General features: G+C 50.4%; 1 protein-coding gene across 50 annotated transcripts in view; it reads right to left on the bottom strand.

Moving 5' to 3' along the window:
- The window catches only part of CTIF (cap binding complex dependent translation initiation factor), a 321,869-nt gene that overhangs the window by 128,671 nt on the left and 174,995 nt on the right, over positions 1–18,203 (bottom strand). For all 50 annotated transcript variants that reach the window (XM_021092817.2, XM_084965542.1, XM_084965695.1 and 47 more), the window contains one exon: positions 16,466–16,542. In XM_021092817.2, the coding sequence (XP_020948476.1) occupies positions 16,466–16,542 (77 nt within the window). The remainder of the gene's footprint in view (positions 1–16,465; positions 16,543–18,203) is intronic.

The following is an 18,203-nucleotide window of genomic DNA, read 5'->3' as shown; positions in this document are numbered from 1 at the left end:
CTGTGGTCCCTCTCAAACTTTTATCACATCCACCATGACATTTTCAGTTCTGAGGCATGTGGCTCCTCTCCCCACTATTTGTGCTTTTAATTTTTTGGCCATACCTGAAGCATATGGAAGTTCCCAGGCCAGGGACTGAATCTGAGCTGCAGTTGCAACCTACGCCAACAGTTTCGGAAATGCAGAATCCTTAATCCCCTGTGCTGGGCTGGAGATTGAACCTATGCCACCACAGAGACAATGCCAGATTCTTAACCCATTGTGCCACAGCAGGGACTCCATCTCTCCCCACTCTTTGGCACCCCCACAACATCTGGTCTTCTATTCCAGGCAGGGTAACTCTCACCCACACAGGCAGACAACTCCAGATTGCAATTTATTTTAGAGTGGGTGGAAAAGAAATGCATGTCCCCCAATGTAGGGCCAATGTTCCAGAACCCTGTGGCAAAGAATCTGGACATTCTTATGTCTGGGACCAGCTTCTATTTTGCAAGGTCTTGAGCCAATCACGTGGCCTCTCTGAGCCTCACCTAAATGACTTACGATAGGGACGCTAACATTTGTCTTGTCTGGCACCCAGGGCCTGCTGCAGAATTGCTTTGCAAAAGACAGTGAAGACACCTTTGTTTGTGTTGCTAATGTTTGTATTCTTTTCTCTCCTACCCAAGGAAGCCTTCCCTGTCAGTATCTGACAGATGCAAGTATCTCAATATGCTTCTACTTCGAGCCCAATCTTTTGGAATCACTGAGATTATAGAGTTTTAGGGAAAATAAGAATCTGTGTATGAGAGAGAAAGAGAGAGAGTGTGTGTGTGTACGTATGAGTGTGTGTGTGTGTGTGTGTGTGTGTGCGTCTTGGAAGGTTCCCTTTTTCTGGAACTACCTGCTGGATCTCTGGAGGCCAGGTATGTCCTGAAACTCAGACAAGCGCATCCTCCAGTTTAAAAGCTTCCCCAAGGAGGAAACGTTCTAACTCCTGCTCTACTGTAGAGAGGAACAATGGACAGCAGAGAGGACAGGAAAAGGAAGATATTCTTAGAAAGATTTAAAGTTGAACCAGCAAAGAATAAACACAAACCCCCTCAAAGCCAGTGGTGCATTTTTAGTAGATCATTTAAAATGGGGGTGGGGGTGGGGAATAAAAGCAATGAGAAAGGAACTAGAAACAGATAAAGATGGTCCCCACCCACTGGCATTCACACCCTTCTGTAGTCCCCTCTGATACTGAACCAGGGTGAGTGATCAACAGAACAGCAGAAGGGGCGGTATGTCACTCCCGAGACTAGGTTACAAACGACATGAGAGCTGCTCTCTCTCCCTACTCATTCTGTCATGAGCACCCTACAGAGAGGCCCACATTGCAAGGAAATGAACAGCCAGTGAGGAACCAAAGCCTGCCAACAACCACGTCAGTGAGCTTGGAAGTGGATCTTCCAGTCCCCTCTGAATCAAGTCTTCGGATGATCACAATCCCTGCCAACAGCTCGAGCCCAAACCCTGAGCCAGCACCACCCAGTTAAGCTGCTCCTGGGTGTCTGACCCTTGGAAACCATGTGAGATAATAAATGCCTGTTGTTTGGAGCTCTACATTGTGGGGTAATTTGTTATGCAGCGGTGGATAACCCACACAAACAAGGAGGGCAAGCTCCATTTCCAGCAAACTATCCGAAATAAGGGGCAGAGTCCCTAACAGCAGTCATGCAGAGACACAGCTATAAACACAGATGTGTATTCCACACACACATAGGCAGTAAATCCTCAGGTTTGAGCAGCCCTTGATATTTTACCTGCTTTCACAGCATCATTGCCTTTGAACTGCAAGACAGTCTTCGAAGGCCGATGTCCTATTTTGCAGCTGAGAAACATGCCTCAGAGAGGTGAAGTCATGCCTTGAAGGCTCCACATCCAGCACTGAGACCCAAACCAAGTCTAGACAAGTCAGCACACCCAAGGGGCCACCTACACACTTGGCTGGGAACCTGGGCTCTGTAGTGGCTCATGTGATGTGACTTCCAGAAAATGAACGTAGAGGTGAAAAGGATGTTTGCTTAAAGTGGGAGGGTTTTAGGCTTCTGGGAGCTAAAACATCCCGCCCTCAAAAAACACAACCCATCCACCCTCCTTCCCCTCCCTCTGCATCTCCTGGCTTCTTAGTGTGCCCCAAACTCTTAGCACAACGGCACTCCCTTAACTCTGGGTCATCACTGAAGGGTCCCGTGAAAATGCAACGTCACCCTCCCTGAGTTACCCATCAAGGCTGGACTGACTCCCGAGATCCCAGTTCACAGGATGGGGTGCGAGACTTGGGGGAGGTGGGGAGGAGGGGGAGGCAGAGATGGTTCTTCCTCATTATGTGCAGAGTAAGCACCGCAGTAAAATATAGACCTAGACCTTCCACCAGGAAAGGGTGCCCAAGACAGACATTGGATGGTGATCTGGACGCCTCCTTGGGAGGGAGCTGGCCTTCTTGGGCCCTGCCTAGAGATGTCCTAGGATCACCTTCCTGACCCCACTCCTGCCCGAGCATGTGCCAACCTTCTGGATCATCAAGGCAAAGTCAGAAACCTGCACTCTGCCTCTCCCACCCCAGTCCCTACCCAGCCTCTCTGAGCCTCGGCTGTGGCTCACGGTTCAGAGGCACCAGGTTTCCTGCCCAGCGTGACCATCTGCTCTCTGACGCACCGAGCCAGTCGGCTCTGGCCATTCGGGACACGAGGCCAAACACGCACCCAGCCCCAACGAGCATTTTTTTCTTCCTAAAAACGTTTCTCATCTTTGTTTTGCGTCTAGACACATCTTTTCCAAGTTCAGTGTCAATGTAACAAACGGAAAGCCTAAAATTGGATCCTTTGTCCACAGAATCCTCCCTTGAAGCTGAAACGTGTCTGAAGACAACTGAAGGGCAGTGTTATGGCGGAGGGGTTAGCTGTGGTAAACGCTGGCTCGGGTGGTCACCTGGAGAGGTGACTCAGGACATGGGGCTCACCCTCCCATGTACCAGTCAGTGTCCTGGTGCTCCCCGCACCCCCATCCCCAAATCCTTCAGCTGCTCCCGACCAGCGCAGCAACCACGGGGAAGGTCAAGGATGAGGATCAAGGGAGGAGGAAAAGGAGCTTGGACCGTGAAAGCTGGGTGCAACACGAGAAGGAGCCAGCAAGGCAGGAGGCAGGGGAGGAAGTGCCCAGGCAGAGGGGCCAGCCATGTGTGTGTGCGGACAGGAGTGAGCTTATTCAGGGAGTAGACTGGGGTCCGGAAATGCAGCGAGGGAGGACAGTGCATTAGGAGGAGGCGGGCCAAGGGCAGGTGGGGGTGGGGGTGGGGGAGGAGGTGTGCAGTGGCCAGGCATAGCTGGTGCTGGTAGGGGGTTCTAAAGGTCTCTTTGACCACTGTTTAATAATTCCTCCACAGGTACCATCCCTGGCCAGGAAACTTCCACATGCCCTCCCCTCCCCCGACCCAAATTAAAAAATTAAGAAAAATAATGCCTCCTGAATAATTCCTCCAAAACCCTCCACAATGTTAATGTGCTAATGACTGCAAATTTTAAGCGTGTCCCCCCTCCCCCCCACCCCTAAACTGCTGGTGAGTTTGCACGTCCACCTCCAAATTGGAGCTACAGAACTTGTCACTGGTATAGGCTTGTCCACTGCTGCTGCCTCGGCTGTCTGTCTCAGCCGACCTGGAAAGAACCTGCAGCTCCACCCATCCTGCATTTTGAAAGGCACTGAGACGCCTGCAGGTGCTCGGAGAGCTGAAAATGATGATGCAAGCTGCCACTTCAGAGATGAGCTCTGGGCATGCAAGGGACACCTTGGTCTTCACTTCCCTCCAGGGGGGCTAAGCACAGGCATCACCTCCGGGGACCCGCGGGCCTACCTTCTCGAGTTATTTTAATTCTGTTCGCTGATGACTGGCCTAATTGAGCCCCTGCATCACTTCTGGAAACCAGGGCCTCCCAAAATACTCCAAACCATAACAGAGGCCACCTTGGCTTCCCCAAAAAACACACACGTTGGAAGAAATGGCTAAAATTAAATTACTGGGAAGACTCAGAAATAACTTTCAGGGTAAATGCTGACCCAGGCAGGAAGGCTCCTTGGTATTTTTAAAACCTATGCTCCTGTCCCTGTCGGGGAACCTTGGGGAGTAAAGAACCTGTGCTCCCGGAACTGGGAGAAGCTGGCAGCCTGAGGAAGCTCACCCCCTGCAGACTGTCTCCCACCCCACCATGAGAGCTGCCCACCACTCTGGAACTCACAGCACCCTTCCTCAGGCCTTGCACCAGGTGCCCTCCCCACGCCCCGCAACCTGGAAAGTCTCTGGGCTATGCAGAACTTCCTAAATATGTCCATGCATGAGTCATCTGGACCAGAGAAGGAATTTACAGGCATAACTAACCTAGTGCAGGGGCACAGAGGGCAAAGGGTGGGCGACCCTGCCTGGTGGGTCTTGCCTGAAATCTCATCATTTGCTTGTCTGCTCATTCCTTTGAATGATGCACTGGCTCCCCACTCCTTTTGAAAATGGCAGCCTGGTGCTGCCTTTACCGCCTCTGGCAAAGAGTTAATCAGGGGCTTAATCAGGGGATGTATGGAGGAAGTGGTGAGGGACCCAGAAGAGGGAGGCTAAGCATGCCAAGGAGGGGACAGAGAGAAATTTTCCTGCAGAGAGCCCAGGCTCTTAAGCCAGGCTGCCTCATTTGCAGTCCAGGTCAGCTACCTCCAAGCTCTGTGACTCTGAGGCAGTTACTCCCCTTCTCTGTGCACGTTACTTTCCTCATCTGTAAAATGGAAATAAAAACAGTATCTCTTTCCTAGGGTTGTTGGGAAGATTATAGGAGCTGATATTGTAAAGGGCTCAGTGTATTCCAAACACAATGCGCTTTCTGGAAAGTGCCTGTGGATTTGCTGAATGACCTCTGGCCGGGACTCAGGGTGGACCAGGCTTGCCCATCGGACCATCAAAAAGGGCCCGAGGACCAATGGGATGCACAGCCCACCTCCTGTGGTTAAGGTGGTCCCCTGCAGTGTTCCATCTCAGGTAGCCAGAAGGCTGGAGTATGGAGGCTCAGCCAGGGGTGGCTGGGTACCCAGGGTGCAGGTCTAGACCAAATTTGGTCCCAAAAGATGTACACAGGAGCAGCAGACATGGCCTGGCTTTCTGGAACTTTCTAGAGAGGGTGAAAGGGCTGGTTGAAGATACAACGGGAGGTGGGTAGTTATCTACAGGGAAAAGCCCTAGTTGGTCTCTGGAGTGTGCCTCTGTCTATCTCTCCAGCCCCCAGCTAAGGAATGGAATATTCCCGGGAAGGGTTCTTGGTCAGGTTTAACCCTCCACTCTCCCTAATACATCTGAGAAGTATTAGCTCCAAAAGTATAAAGGAATTGCCTAGGGCCACACAAGGATGGAAACCCAGGTTCCATAACTGCTGGCACAGCCTTCTTTCCTTCCCTGCACATGGCCGGGATGGAGGGGGTCCCAGGAGTGAACGGAGAAAAAAGGGTATTCCTGCCTCTATATTTAGAGCCAGGTGTGGAGTTGGGCCTTCTCAGTACCTGCCATCACACGCCATCTACCGGTGTCCTGCAGGTTACGTGGCAGTGTCCTTGGGAACGAGAAGAAGAATGGGCTTGGTGAGGGTCTTATCACCTCCAGATCCCCTGGCTGGTAAAGAATGAACTGGTCCTGAAGCCAAGTGAGCCTGGCCCAGGCCCTGGTACCCACCGTGCAGGCTGCCCCCCAGCAAAGCCTGCACAGACTTGGTGTCAGAGGCCTGGTCACTTGGGGCCCTCGGAGTTGCCTGCATCCATGTGCTCCAGCAAGGGAGAGAGGGTTGGGGGTTAATACCTCTGAGTCAACCCCAAATGTCCAGCATTTCAGGAAAAGAGAGGCCAAGGCCTATGAGGAGGAGTAATTAGATGGTGTCCATTCTCCATCCTGTCTGGGCACAGAGCCGGGAGAGATGGCATTTACCCCATATAACCACTCTCCTAGTCAGCACTCCTCACCCCCAGGTCTCCCTCCTTGTCCATCTAGGGCTTAAGGGGTCTGGGTGGGTCCTAATAGCTGGAAAAGGAGCAGAGAGCAATGAGAAGGAACAGCACGCAGCTTCCCAGCAGTGGGCACAGAAGGGGAGGTGCCCACGCCAGGGTGGGGCAGGCCCAGCACTGGGAGCTCTGCCAAAATGTGCCACATGGCCATGCACAGACTTGGGGTCCTGGGCCCACAAACATGCTGGTCCTTCCCTGAGAGAAGGACCCCGGGGACTAGTTTACTTTCCCACAAAGCGCGATGCTGACAGCAGGTTCTGAGCACAGAGCATGTGCCAGGAAAGCAGGAGGGGGGGGCAGGAAAGGGTGAGGCGTGGGCCTTCTCAGTAGCCCGTTTTGCCCAGGAGTGCTGGGGCAGGCGGGCATCATCCAAAGGGGGACCTGGCCATCGTGATTCGTACAAAGGTTAGGGTCTGCCCTAGGCGTTCCAGGGCCTTCCTGTCAATCACACACAGACCTGGGCATCTGGCTTCAAGAAATGAGTTGCTCTTCTTTCCAAGAGAACCCGCTTGGGGGTGGGCGTGGGGGAGAGGAGGCGAAGGATCCTAAAAATAATTCCTATCTGACTCATTTTGCTTAGAATCTGACAGGGCTGCCTGCCAGGTGGGGGTTTGCCTGTCCCATTTTCTTATCTATCTTTAGCAGGGACTTAATGAGGGCAATTTCCTTGCTGCGATAGAAAGACAAACCGCGGGCAATGGGAGTATAATCTGTCTTGCTGTCCCTGGGGCTCCTGATGACAGCATGACAATCATGGTCATTGCAGAGCTGAGCGGTCTGGAAGGCTTGGGGATAGCGTCATCCTAGGATGAGGCAAATGAGGCAGCGGTCCCCTCAGTGAGACCCAAGCCAAGTGACGACCATGCAGGAAGTGTCTCCTGTTCCCTCCTACCGCCCCCCCCACCACGCCGAGATAAATCACTCAGGCCTAAAACCCCATCACTCACAACATGGTCCTTTATCTTCAGCATCTCTGCCCCTGTTTTAAAGGGGCAGTCCATTTTCATTATTCACAGTAGTTATGCTCCACATAACTAACTGTACAACTATTACTGTATAGTTAACTATAACTATATAACTATACTGTGCACACCAGGTCAGTGACCACGAACCACTGCTCCCAGGAGAAAGACAGGGTTAGATTCCTGCGAGCAAGCCTCCGATCACAGCATCTTCTCCAATAGGTCAATACATAACCTCCATTTATGTGTGTATTTTGGTTTAAAGACACCTTATTTAATATATGTTGTTAATTCATTAACATGGAGCTCACAACCAACAGCCTACCACTCTGGCCAGAATGAAGCTCATCTAACACCTGTATTTTCTCCATAAGGCACATCACAGCCTCCCTGCACAGTTGTGGAACACGAGACAGCTATGCTTTGGGGCCATTTTAAATAGCAAATTCACCAACACAAAGCACACCAATGCAAAAGAACATGGCACTAAACGGATGGCGGAAAGGACACCTGTTTACAGTATGGGAGCTGCAGCAAGAAGGCAGAGGTCGCCTGGCCAACCTCAGCTGGCACTGTGGGTGTGGGCTGAGTGTTTCCCTGTTCTGGGCATGTCCACGAATAACTGAAAGCATGTGAATGTGGATTTAGGGTCATAAATTTTTACAAGGAAGCAAATTTACAAATATGGAATCCACCAGTAATGACAGTTGCCTGTTCTTCCCAAAAGGCTACCTTAATGATTTATGCAAATGAGTTGGATCTAGGAAGGATGGATCTAGGACTCTGAGCTAGATGAATTCCTCACTAGTTCCTGGAAGGCAAGATCTGGGGCTTATCATCTTTGTAGACGAAGGAGTCCATGATTGCAGGAGTGATAAGAGGAGCTAAAGGGAACTGCAAGTTCCAGAAAGCAGCTGTGACTTAGAGACAGGGTTTTAAGATGGCACTGGCATCTACCAGGGTCCTTGCCCACGAGCCCAGGCATGAAGAGGAGAAAGGTAAGGAAGAGTCCAGAAAGGAATGAAGGGTTTCCTGTAAGCCATGATGGTCATCAAAGTAGAGTTGCCAGACTGTGTCAAGGAGCAGGCTTAAAAGCATTCATGACAATGCTAGAATTAAATTTTTGCATTTTGGGTGAGGAGGAGGCAAGCATGAGGCTGCTGATGGGGAGGATGATGTCAAATTAAGGGGGGCCACTGAGAGGAAGGTTTGCCTTCTGTCAGAGGAGGTGTTAGACCAGGAAAGGCAGACCCGGCTAGAGCATCCTCAGTATGAAGCTGAGGGCCTCAGAGGAAATTGTGGGAGAGACACAGGCACTATGAGTGCTTCTTTTCTTGCCCAAGGGATGAAGCATCATGGCTCAGAAAGAGAGCTCTCCAAGGGAAGTCATCCATGCTCTTGACCATGTCTGAGGAATCAAGTGCTAGAGACTGCAGCTACATGTATACAGTTCCAACCTTCAAAAATCAGAAAAAGGTATCATCTCACCCAGAGGGATTCCCAAACAGATAATCTAGAAGAAAAGATGTAAACACTAATAGCTAGCATAGATTCATACAAACCAAGTCAGGGCCAGATCAACAAATCGACGTCCTTTTTGGAAAAGGTTTCTATCCTGATATACTGATATCCTGCAAACATCAAGATTCAAGGAATGATGTAAATTGGTACAACTACTTTGGAAAACATTATAGAGGTTTCTCAGAAAACTAAGGATACAATTACCATATGATCCAGCAATCTAATACCTGGGTATACATCCACACAAAACTATAATTCAAAAAAATACATTAACTTCTATGTTCATAGCAGCACTATTTGTAATAGCCAAGACATGGAAACCACCTAAATGTCCATCAACAGACGAATGGATAAAGAAGATATGGTACATATATGCAATGGAATACTACTCAGCCATAAAAAAGAATGAAATAATGCTATTCACAGCAACATGGATGAAACCAGAGATTATCACACTAAACGAAAAATTCAGGAAGAGAAATACAAGTACCATATGGTATCACTTATATGTGGTCTAAAATATGACACAAATGAACCTATCTACAAAACAGAAACTGACTCACAGATATAGAGAACAGACTTGTGGTTGCCAAGGGGGAGGTGGGGAGGGAACGGGATGGACTGGGAGTTTGGGGTTAGTAGATGCAAACTATCACATTTAGAATGGATGGGCAATGAGGTCCTACTATATAGCACAGGGCACTGTGTCCAATCTCTTGAGATAGATCATGATGGGGAATGATATGAGAAAAAAAATGTATATATGTGTGACTGGGTCACTTTCCTGTACAGCAGAATTTGGCACAACATTGTAAATCAACTATGTTTTAATGTAAATAAATAAATAAGACATAAATGAACCTATCTACAAAACAGAAACAGACTCACATACAAGGAGAAGAGATCTGTAGCTGGCAAGGAGGAGGTGATTGGGGGAGGGATGGAGTGAGAGTTGGGATTAGCAGATATAAGCTATTATACATGGAGGGGATAAGTAAGATTCTACTATATAATACAGAGAACTACATTCTATGACCTATGATAAAGTAAAATGGAAAAGGACATTTAAAGAAGTGTGTGCATATATATAAAAAAACTGAATCACTTTGCTACACAGCAGAAATTAACACAACATTATAAATCAACTAAACTTAAAAAAAAACAACAAAGATTCAAGGAGTGTTTCCAGAGGTTTGCCACATCACTACATCCTGGGACCTGCCTTATCCACTAAAAAAAACTTAAAAAAAATTGAGATATAATTCACATACCACAAAATCCACCCTTTAAAATTACATAATCTAGTAGTTCCTGTCGTGGCACAGTGGTTAACGAATCCAACTAGGAACCATGAGGTTACGGGTTCGATCCCTGGCCGTGCTCAGTGGGTTAAGGATCTGGCATTGCCGTGAACTGTGGTGTAGGTTGCAGATGCGGCTCGGATCCCGAGTTGCTGTGGCTCTGGCGTAGGCCGGTGGCTACAGCTCTGATTAGACCCCTAGCCTGGGAATCTCCATGTGCCGAGGAAGTGGCCCTAGAAAAGTCAAAAAGACCAAAAAAAAAAAAAAATTACATAATCTAGGATTGTTAGTATCTTCCCAAAGTTGCCTACCCATCACCATTAATCCCAGATGTCCTGTTCATTTTTATCAGTGACCTAGGTGATGTCACAGAAAGCCTGCAGAATCAAATCTGACAGCTGACACTAACTCTGTCCCTAGGGAAAGAGCCTGGTACCCAGAGAGGGTTTGGGCACGCGGCGGCAGAGGAAAGGAAGGAGGGACTCAATTGTGAACTGGTTCCACGGTTGGATGACTCCAAGCCACAGTTATGGTCAATCACAGAACCAAGCAGCAAGAGCTGCTGGAGGTTCTGCTCACCCTGCAGCGTCTAGGACATGGCTTGACCACACCATCTGGGGACCCAGGGAGGGGGTGGCACTCGGAGATGTGGGGACAGCCCGTTCTGCTCACTCCCAGCAGAGTCATCTGACACTAGCTGGGGATGACTGTGGCATTCTTTTCTTCTTTTCAAATCTGTCTTGCACATGGAGTAAATTAACCGTTCTGAGACCTCACTTAATGAAACAAATTAATTTGGAGAACGGCTCTCCTATCTCCCCGGCCGCCCGGGCATCATGCGATGGACCGCTAATGCCTCCATTAGCTGCTCTACTCTGATGGTTAGGAAGCCAGCTCTGGAGCCTTCGGGGTCTACTGGGACTCCTGACAGTCTGGGCTGGGGCCGTCAGGAGCCAAGACTGAAGGCTTTACCCTTCTCTTTAGCTCACTTGGGGGTAGTGGCTGCTGTGAGCTCTACCCATCTGTCTGTTTCTAGGGAGCTTTGTAAGGGCAACTTCTGGGGCAGTGGGAATCCCTGACTCCCACATATTTTTTTAATGTACTTTTTATTACAGTATCATCTACATAGAGTAAACTGCACTATCTTTTTTCTTTTTTCTTTTAGGGCCGCAGGTGAGTCATATGGAAGTTCCCAGGATAGGGGTCAAATAGCAGCTGCAGCTGCCAGCCTGCACCGAAGCCACAACAATGCAGTCTGCGACATACATCGCAGCTCATGATAACACCAGATCCTTAACCCACTGAGCAAGGTCAGTGACCAAATCTGCATCCTCATGGATACTAGTTGGGTTCGTTTTCGCTGAGCCAGAACGAGAACCCCTTTTTTGGCTGTCCCGTGGCATATGGAATTCCCGGACCATGGATCAGATCCAAGCCGCAGTCACGACCTATGCCACAGCTGTGCCAGCCCAGGATCCTTAACCCACTGTGCCGGGCCGGGGATGGAACCTGCATCTCAGGGCTCCCAAGACACCACTGACCCTGTTGCACCACAGCGGGAACTCCCCACTCTGTTTCACTTTGGCTTTCACAGTCCCCTTCCCCTAACATCCTCCCATCTCCCTTCCAAACCCTCCTTGTGGGTCACGGCTAGCTCAATGCCCAGCTCCTGCAGAGAGCATTCTGTCACCAGCCCCACTGGGTGCTTTCTTTGCATTCTGGTGGCTTCTCATTCCCTGGAGGCTGGATGTGCTGTGGCACAGAACTCAGCAGTCAGTCCTACAGAAACTGCCCAGGGGCAGGGGGAGCGGGGGGAGCTGCCCACCACGGTCTTGGCAGGGCCCATCTGTTGACTAGAGCAGACATAGGTAAACAATGACCTGCCCCTTCTCTCCATCTTGGGACAGCTCTAAAGAGTCACCCCCAACTTCAGAACTCCCCACAAAGACTGCAGTGCACCTCCCCTCCACCCTCTGCTCGGTCCTGTTCCCCTCCCTTCCTGTCTGCAGGTATTGACCTCAAGGGCACTCCTTAGCAAGCATCCTGCCCACTAATCTCCATCCCCGACTCTGCTTCCCAGGCAACATGGACCACAACCTTCATTCATGGCTTCAGCTGTTCACCTCTTAAATGGAGCCAGGGGGTGGGGTAGTGGGGAGGGGAAACCTCACTCGAGGTCAACAGGCATGGTCTACCGAGTGATGGCATGGCCAGGACTAAGCAGTCCAGAGTTTGCTCCTCTGCCCTGTATCCTTCGGGTAGGGAGCTCAGGATGGGAGATGAACTTGAGCGGTGCCCCTTCCAATCTGCAGGTCTCCAGCTCGGGTGGGGACAGAACACCCAGAGGCACTTGCTCTTTCCAGAATGTGTGAAATGCTCATTTAGCACATTCATATCATGAAATGCATAATTTTGCCCCAAATCAGCAAACATTTCTAGTTTCCCCAAATAAACAAGCGGTTACCAGTTGTCCATGTGTTGAGAACATTTTAAAGGAGAAAACCTTTGAACTGTTCATGAGCTTAATGTTTTTCTGCAAAATGAGGAAGAGACACCCACAACCAAGTTCTAGTCACAAAAGCCTACAGAAGGGGGCTGCAGATGGCTGCTCTAGAGAGGCCCTTCCCTGCCAGCCCCAACAGTGGGGGCAGAGCTTTAAAAGCTGATCCCTGAGGAGGAACAACTGATCCTGGGTGCCCTGGCCCTGGAGGGAATGCAAGGAAAGCTCCCTGGGCTCATGAGCAAACCCTGTGATGACAGCCACATGCAGCCCACTGTCAGACATCTTCGCTCATTTCACCTTACAGTGTTCCATTTTTTTCTTTTTTCTTTATGCTTTTTAGGGCCACACAGGCAGCATATGGAGGGTCCCAGGCTAGGGGTTGAATTGGAGCTGGAGCTTTTGGCCTACACCACAGCCACAACAATGCAGGATCGGAGCCACGTCTGCGACCTACACCACAGCTCACAGCAACACTGGATCCCTGACCCATTGATCGAGGCCAGGGATCAAACCCGCAACCTCATGGATATTAGTCAGATTTGTTTCCACTGAGCCACAATGGGAACTCCCTTACAGTGTTTTCTGAGTGCCTCAGATCCCGGCTGATCTAAAGGATGGAGCTGGTGCAAAGTCGATTTCCTGGTGCCTTAAAAGGATGACCTTAGTTAAGCCTCCCAATTACTGACCCCATTTTACAGAAGAGGAAACAGAGTTTTCAGGCTATAAAGTAATTTGTCAAAATCACAGAGATAAGGAGTAGAAGAGGTGGGATTCACATGTGACATCTAATTCCGGGGCCTGTGCCTCAGACTTCAACAGCTGGAAAATAAAAGCAGTAAGGCACACTCGAGACCTCAATGGGCCCCCAGGAACCGGGATATAGTCTAGACTTCCATCCAGACTAGGGCTCCCAGCTTCCGGGTAGCAGAGACCTCCAGGTTCAGCAACCTCCTGGGCTGCCAGGAGTTTGCGGCCATCAGACACCAAGACCACTTACTCTGCAGTCAGATGGAGGCCACAGACCCTTGGCATTCCAAGACAGCCTCAGAGACACCGGGGGATGGAGCAGGCCACCACCCTCCATGTGACACTGCAGCCTCCTCCCCACCATTATGCATCCACCAACTCCCTGCCCTTGGCCTTTTCAAGGTCAAAGGTCCACTTGAGGCTGTGGAGTCAAAAGGGCCGAGAACCGCAGTCAGCAGAGGTGAGTTTAGCTCTGCTGCTTCTCAGCTGAACTGCCTCTGGCCTCAGTTATTCCATCTGTTAAAGGGGAATCAGTGCCTTCTCTCCCTTGCAGCAAAGGGGGAGAGATCAGAGGTGTGACATAGATAGATGCGGGCTGTGCCCTCTGCCACCAGACCTGATATTCTGGTCACCTCTCCTGCCACCCAGGGAATGCAAGCCTCTCTCGTGTGGCTGAAGCCCCACTAGTAGGAAGGCTAACCTGCTATAAAAAAGCATTAACTGTCAAGTTCAATATAAAGGTCTGGGTTCTGCAAAGCCACGACTATCCATCATCAGCCGGGAGGGTTCGGGTTGACCTGATAATATTCTGAGCCATTCCTCAAATGTCAGAATCACACACTCCACCAAGAAGGACTTGGAGTGGCGCTGGCTTCCTGCTTTCAGACAATGAGGTCCTTAAACTGTCCGGCTGCCTGGTCTCCTGAAAGTCCCCATGCCATGGGGACTCTGTGACAGCCGACTGTTGGGCTGCACCGTCTTCCAGATTGCGAATAAAGGTGGAGGCCCCTGACCGGCACACAGCAGGACTCGACCCACGTCTGCTGACCTGACTTGCAGAGTCTGTGCCCCTGATGGTCAAGCTGTTGGGTCTTGGAGTCTGACTTTGGTCCAGAGGACACTCTCTCCTTTCATTTCAGTTGATTTCCTCCCGTTCGGGGCCCGGGGGAAGGTGGGGCGCTCTGTATAAATCTTTCATGCGTTTACTGGCATGAATGTTCTTTCCTTGTAGCCTCCTCTTCCCTGGCCCCGGCCCGTTAGTCTCTCTTCACAGGACATACTTTCCATCCCTTTAATCATCTTTATTGCCTGGCTTTGGACCCAGTCCCGGGTCCACATCCTTTGCGAGGTGTGCTGACCTCACGGGGCATTTGTTAACATGAGCGCACGCTCAGCGGAAGGCCAGCTTCCCAGTGTCTGCATGCTAACGCGCCTCTTCCTACATTCCTGGGTCAGGCTGCTGCTTTCCGGAGACCCGCGTGGTCCAAGGGTTCCTGCCGAGCGAGGCGACAGGGCCTACAAGTGGAGGTGTGGCTGCTCGGGATGCTGAGAGCTGCCAGCCCTAGCCTGCGCCCAGAGGGTGACTTCTCGGGGGATGCTCGGGGACTTCCCACACCTTCACTCACCTCCACAGTGCTCTGGGGACCACAAGGCAGGGGAGGAGCGACACGGAGCCTCTGCTCGTCCTGACACCTCCCCAGTCGCCTGTGAACCCCATTCCCCCCTTAGGGCGGTGCTCCCCACTCCTTCCCTCTGCCAGGAACCCAGAAACCAGGACTTAGTCTCTATGAAGCTGCACAGCAAAAAGGCAGTACACACAACGCCACAAGCACAGTCAGATCAGGCCAGGAATAGGCTTAGTCTAACTCTCCCTGCCTAGTTTCCCCTCTCGAGGCCACTACATAAAGTGCCCGGTGGTTCTAAGCCAGGACTGCCTTCCTCCCAGCTGGCTGTACTTGAAAAATGTTTCAGATCCATTAAATCCACCAGCTGATGATGAGACATTCCGGGGCCTCGGTTGTACGCCCACCCCAAGCTGTGGCCACCACCAAGCCCTCCTCCCTTGGGGCCCACTTGTGAAGGGAGGGGTCAGGGACGCTGGTCAGTCCTAGTCTCAAGGACACTGCACAAGAACAAGCACTTCTAGTTTTCTAAGCAAGGGTGTTTGCTGGGCTGTTTTTTGGCTAAGAACATTCTCTGTTCATTCAAGGTAAAAACCACGAGCCATCACCTTTATCTAAGAAGAACTTCCCTGCAGGGGAGTGCTTCGCATTAATTTTGTTTTTTTTTAATTATTATTTTTTTATTTTTTTAATTCTTTTTTAATTATTATTTTTTAATAGTTATTTCCCCAATACATTTTTTTTCCTATGGTACAGCATGGTGACCCAGTTACACATACATGTACACATTGTATTTGTCTAGTCACTTATGATGGAGCATGATAATGTGAGAAAATAGAATGTGTACAAAGCACTTTAATTCTTCAGCCAGAAGATTTTCTTTCTCCCCCTTCCCTTCCTTTTTCTTCTTCTTTCCTTTCCCTTCCTTTTTTCCTCCTTCCCTCCCTTCCTCTTTTTATATCTCCATCCAGAAATCATCTATGCACATTCAAGTATAAACAAACAAACAAAAAAACCCTCTCACCCTGCTTTTGCACAAACGGCCACATACTAAAATACTGTTCTGTTTTCACTAAAACACTGAAGACCTAGACTTTTTCATTTGAAATACCCCTTGAAGTCCTTTCTGTGTCACAGAGGCTTCGAGGAAACAAAGGCTCAGCCTCTCAGATGCCCAGCCTCAGTTGTTTGCTCCTAGCCAGGGCTACTCCAGGCACTTTTTCTGGCCCCTTGAAGCCCCCTAGCCCTCTGCATCCCAGGCAGGATCCTGGATTCTGCCTTAGTTTAAGAGCTCCCCACCCCCACATTTGCGAGAAGCAGCAGGAGCAGTTGCTGTTCTGTGTGTTGCTGTCACAGCCCAGCCCAGCCCAACATGGGCCAGCCCAGCATGGGCGGAGGAAAGCCAGATAGCCCTGGAACCAAGAGCTGCAGAGCCTCCTGGAGGCCAGGTCTTAAAACATACGTGGGCCAGATCCTAGTCCCTTGAGGACCGCTACTGTTGCTGTGAGGTCAGTGGAAAGAGCTTTTCTCTCCTTGATCTGCAAAACCTGCCCTGGACTCACAGAGGGTTCCCATCCTGGGGGACCAACCAAGAGAAGGGCAGCCGCTGCAGCCCCCACCAACCCAGCCCACAGTACCCATTTCGTCTCCCAGGCATCAGCTGGTGACAGGGAAAAGCAAAACCCAAGCCAGCACTGTAGCTTCAGATGGCCGGCAGAGGGAAAGAAAACCCACAGCTGGCAACCGCGTGTCTCCTACCTCCGGTCATTCCTCCTCCTTCGGAACAGCTTCTTCGTGTGTGCGATTTCCACCTCATGGGGCATTGGGTGGTAGCCCTGCATTGATGGGGGAGAAAGGGGGACCATTAGTCATGTCTGAAAGAGAGCAAAGAACTTCTGAGCTGACTGCAACAACAGCGATGACAAAAGGAAATCGAGGGCTTGGAAAGACGAGACGACCCAATCCAGGCTGAAACAGGGAGAACACTAGTCAGTGGATTTCTTGCCAGGTGATGATGCTGGGATTATGGAACTAGAGAACAGTGGGGGCATAAAGGGGACCCTAGAATTCATCGTATCTAGTCACTCAAATTACAGATAAGAACACTCAAGGCCAAAGAGGTGGATGAGTGGGTTCAAGGAATTAGCAAGAAAATCAGTCTCTGGACTCACAGGCTGTCTGATGGAGGACAAGTTATTCTTCTAACATCAAGCTTCCTAACACAGGAATGTTAATATCTTCTCTGAGCTGTTGAGAGGATTGTGGAGATGCAGAAAGCTTATGAACCCTGACCCTCAGGCCGGGGGAACACACTAGATACCCAGGTCTCCTCACCCTAGACCAGGACACCTCATGCAATTTTTACCCAAGATCCTTATTATTATATTCCTGGGGAAGCATGCAAACAGCTAAATGCATTTTTAAACTTTAACCTGAGGGAGGGAGTTCCTGTTGTGGTACAGCAGAAAATGAATCCAACTAGTATCTATGAGGTTGCGGGTTCAACCCATGGCCTCACTGAGTGGGTTAAGGATCTGGCATTGCTGTGAGCTGTGCTGTAGGTTGCAGATGTGGCTTGGATTCCATGTTGTGGCACAGGCTGTGGCTGTGGCATAGGCCGGCAACGGTAGCTCCAATTCGACCCCTAGCCTGGAAACTTCCACATGCCGCGGATGCAGCCCTAAAAAGCAAAAACAAACAAACCAACAAACTGGGGGAAATCCTAAGGATGGTCCCTTGCAAATTGTCATCATGATAACAATTATGTGTATATTTACATCAGAGTCAGAGAAAGACCCTCTATTTATAAAGTTGGGTTGATCTAGCAAATGCCAAGCCGCAGGTACCATTATTTGCAGAAGCTGGGCTCATGGCCAGCTTTCTTCTTAGCATCTCCCTCCCCCCAGCAAAGTGTGTTCTGGCGGGACATGGGCGAGCAATGCCATCCCATGAGGAGCAGGCTGGGATGGGGTGGGAGGGGTCAAGGGTACCCAGGCCTGGAGGTCTGGGGGGAGGGGTGGCCTACGACATCTGAGTACAGGTCCTGATGCAGGGTCCACAGCCTGAGAGTGACCTCCATGCCACCCATAGGGCCCTGGGCATAACCAGCATCAGAGGGTGTGATGGGGCCCAGTGTGCTGGACAGGAGTCAGAGAGAGAGTCCATTTAGCTCCCCCACCCCACTTTACAGACAGGGAGACTGAGGCCCAGACCCTCTGTGGGAAGGACATAGGCAGCCCTCTGGATTGGGGCTCCATAGCGGAGGGTTCTGTAGGGCCCCCTACAGCCCTGGACAGTCTTGAGGTGCTTCCCGGGGTGGTGAGGGTGGCATGAGAGGACAGCAGGGACCTTAGCCTTCCGGACGCTTGGCCTAGAGTCCTATTGAGCCCAGGGAGGGCTCACAAACACATTTCAAAATGTATCTTGGGAGCTCCCACTGTGGCTCAGTGGTAGTGAACCCGACTAGTACCTATGAGAACGTGGGTTCGCTCCCTGG

Source organism: Sus scrofa, chromosome 1 (genome assembly GCF_054392235.1).
Source record: "Sus scrofa isolate SSC_HxYL_T2T_F1_AM1 chromosome 1, Sscrofa_HxYL_maternal_Yorkshire_Landrace_v2.0, whole genome shotgun sequence".
NCBI lineage: Eukaryota > Metazoa > Chordata > Mammalia > Artiodactyla > Suidae > Sus > Sus scrofa.
This window is presented reverse-complemented; position numbering and strand designations above follow the sequence as displayed.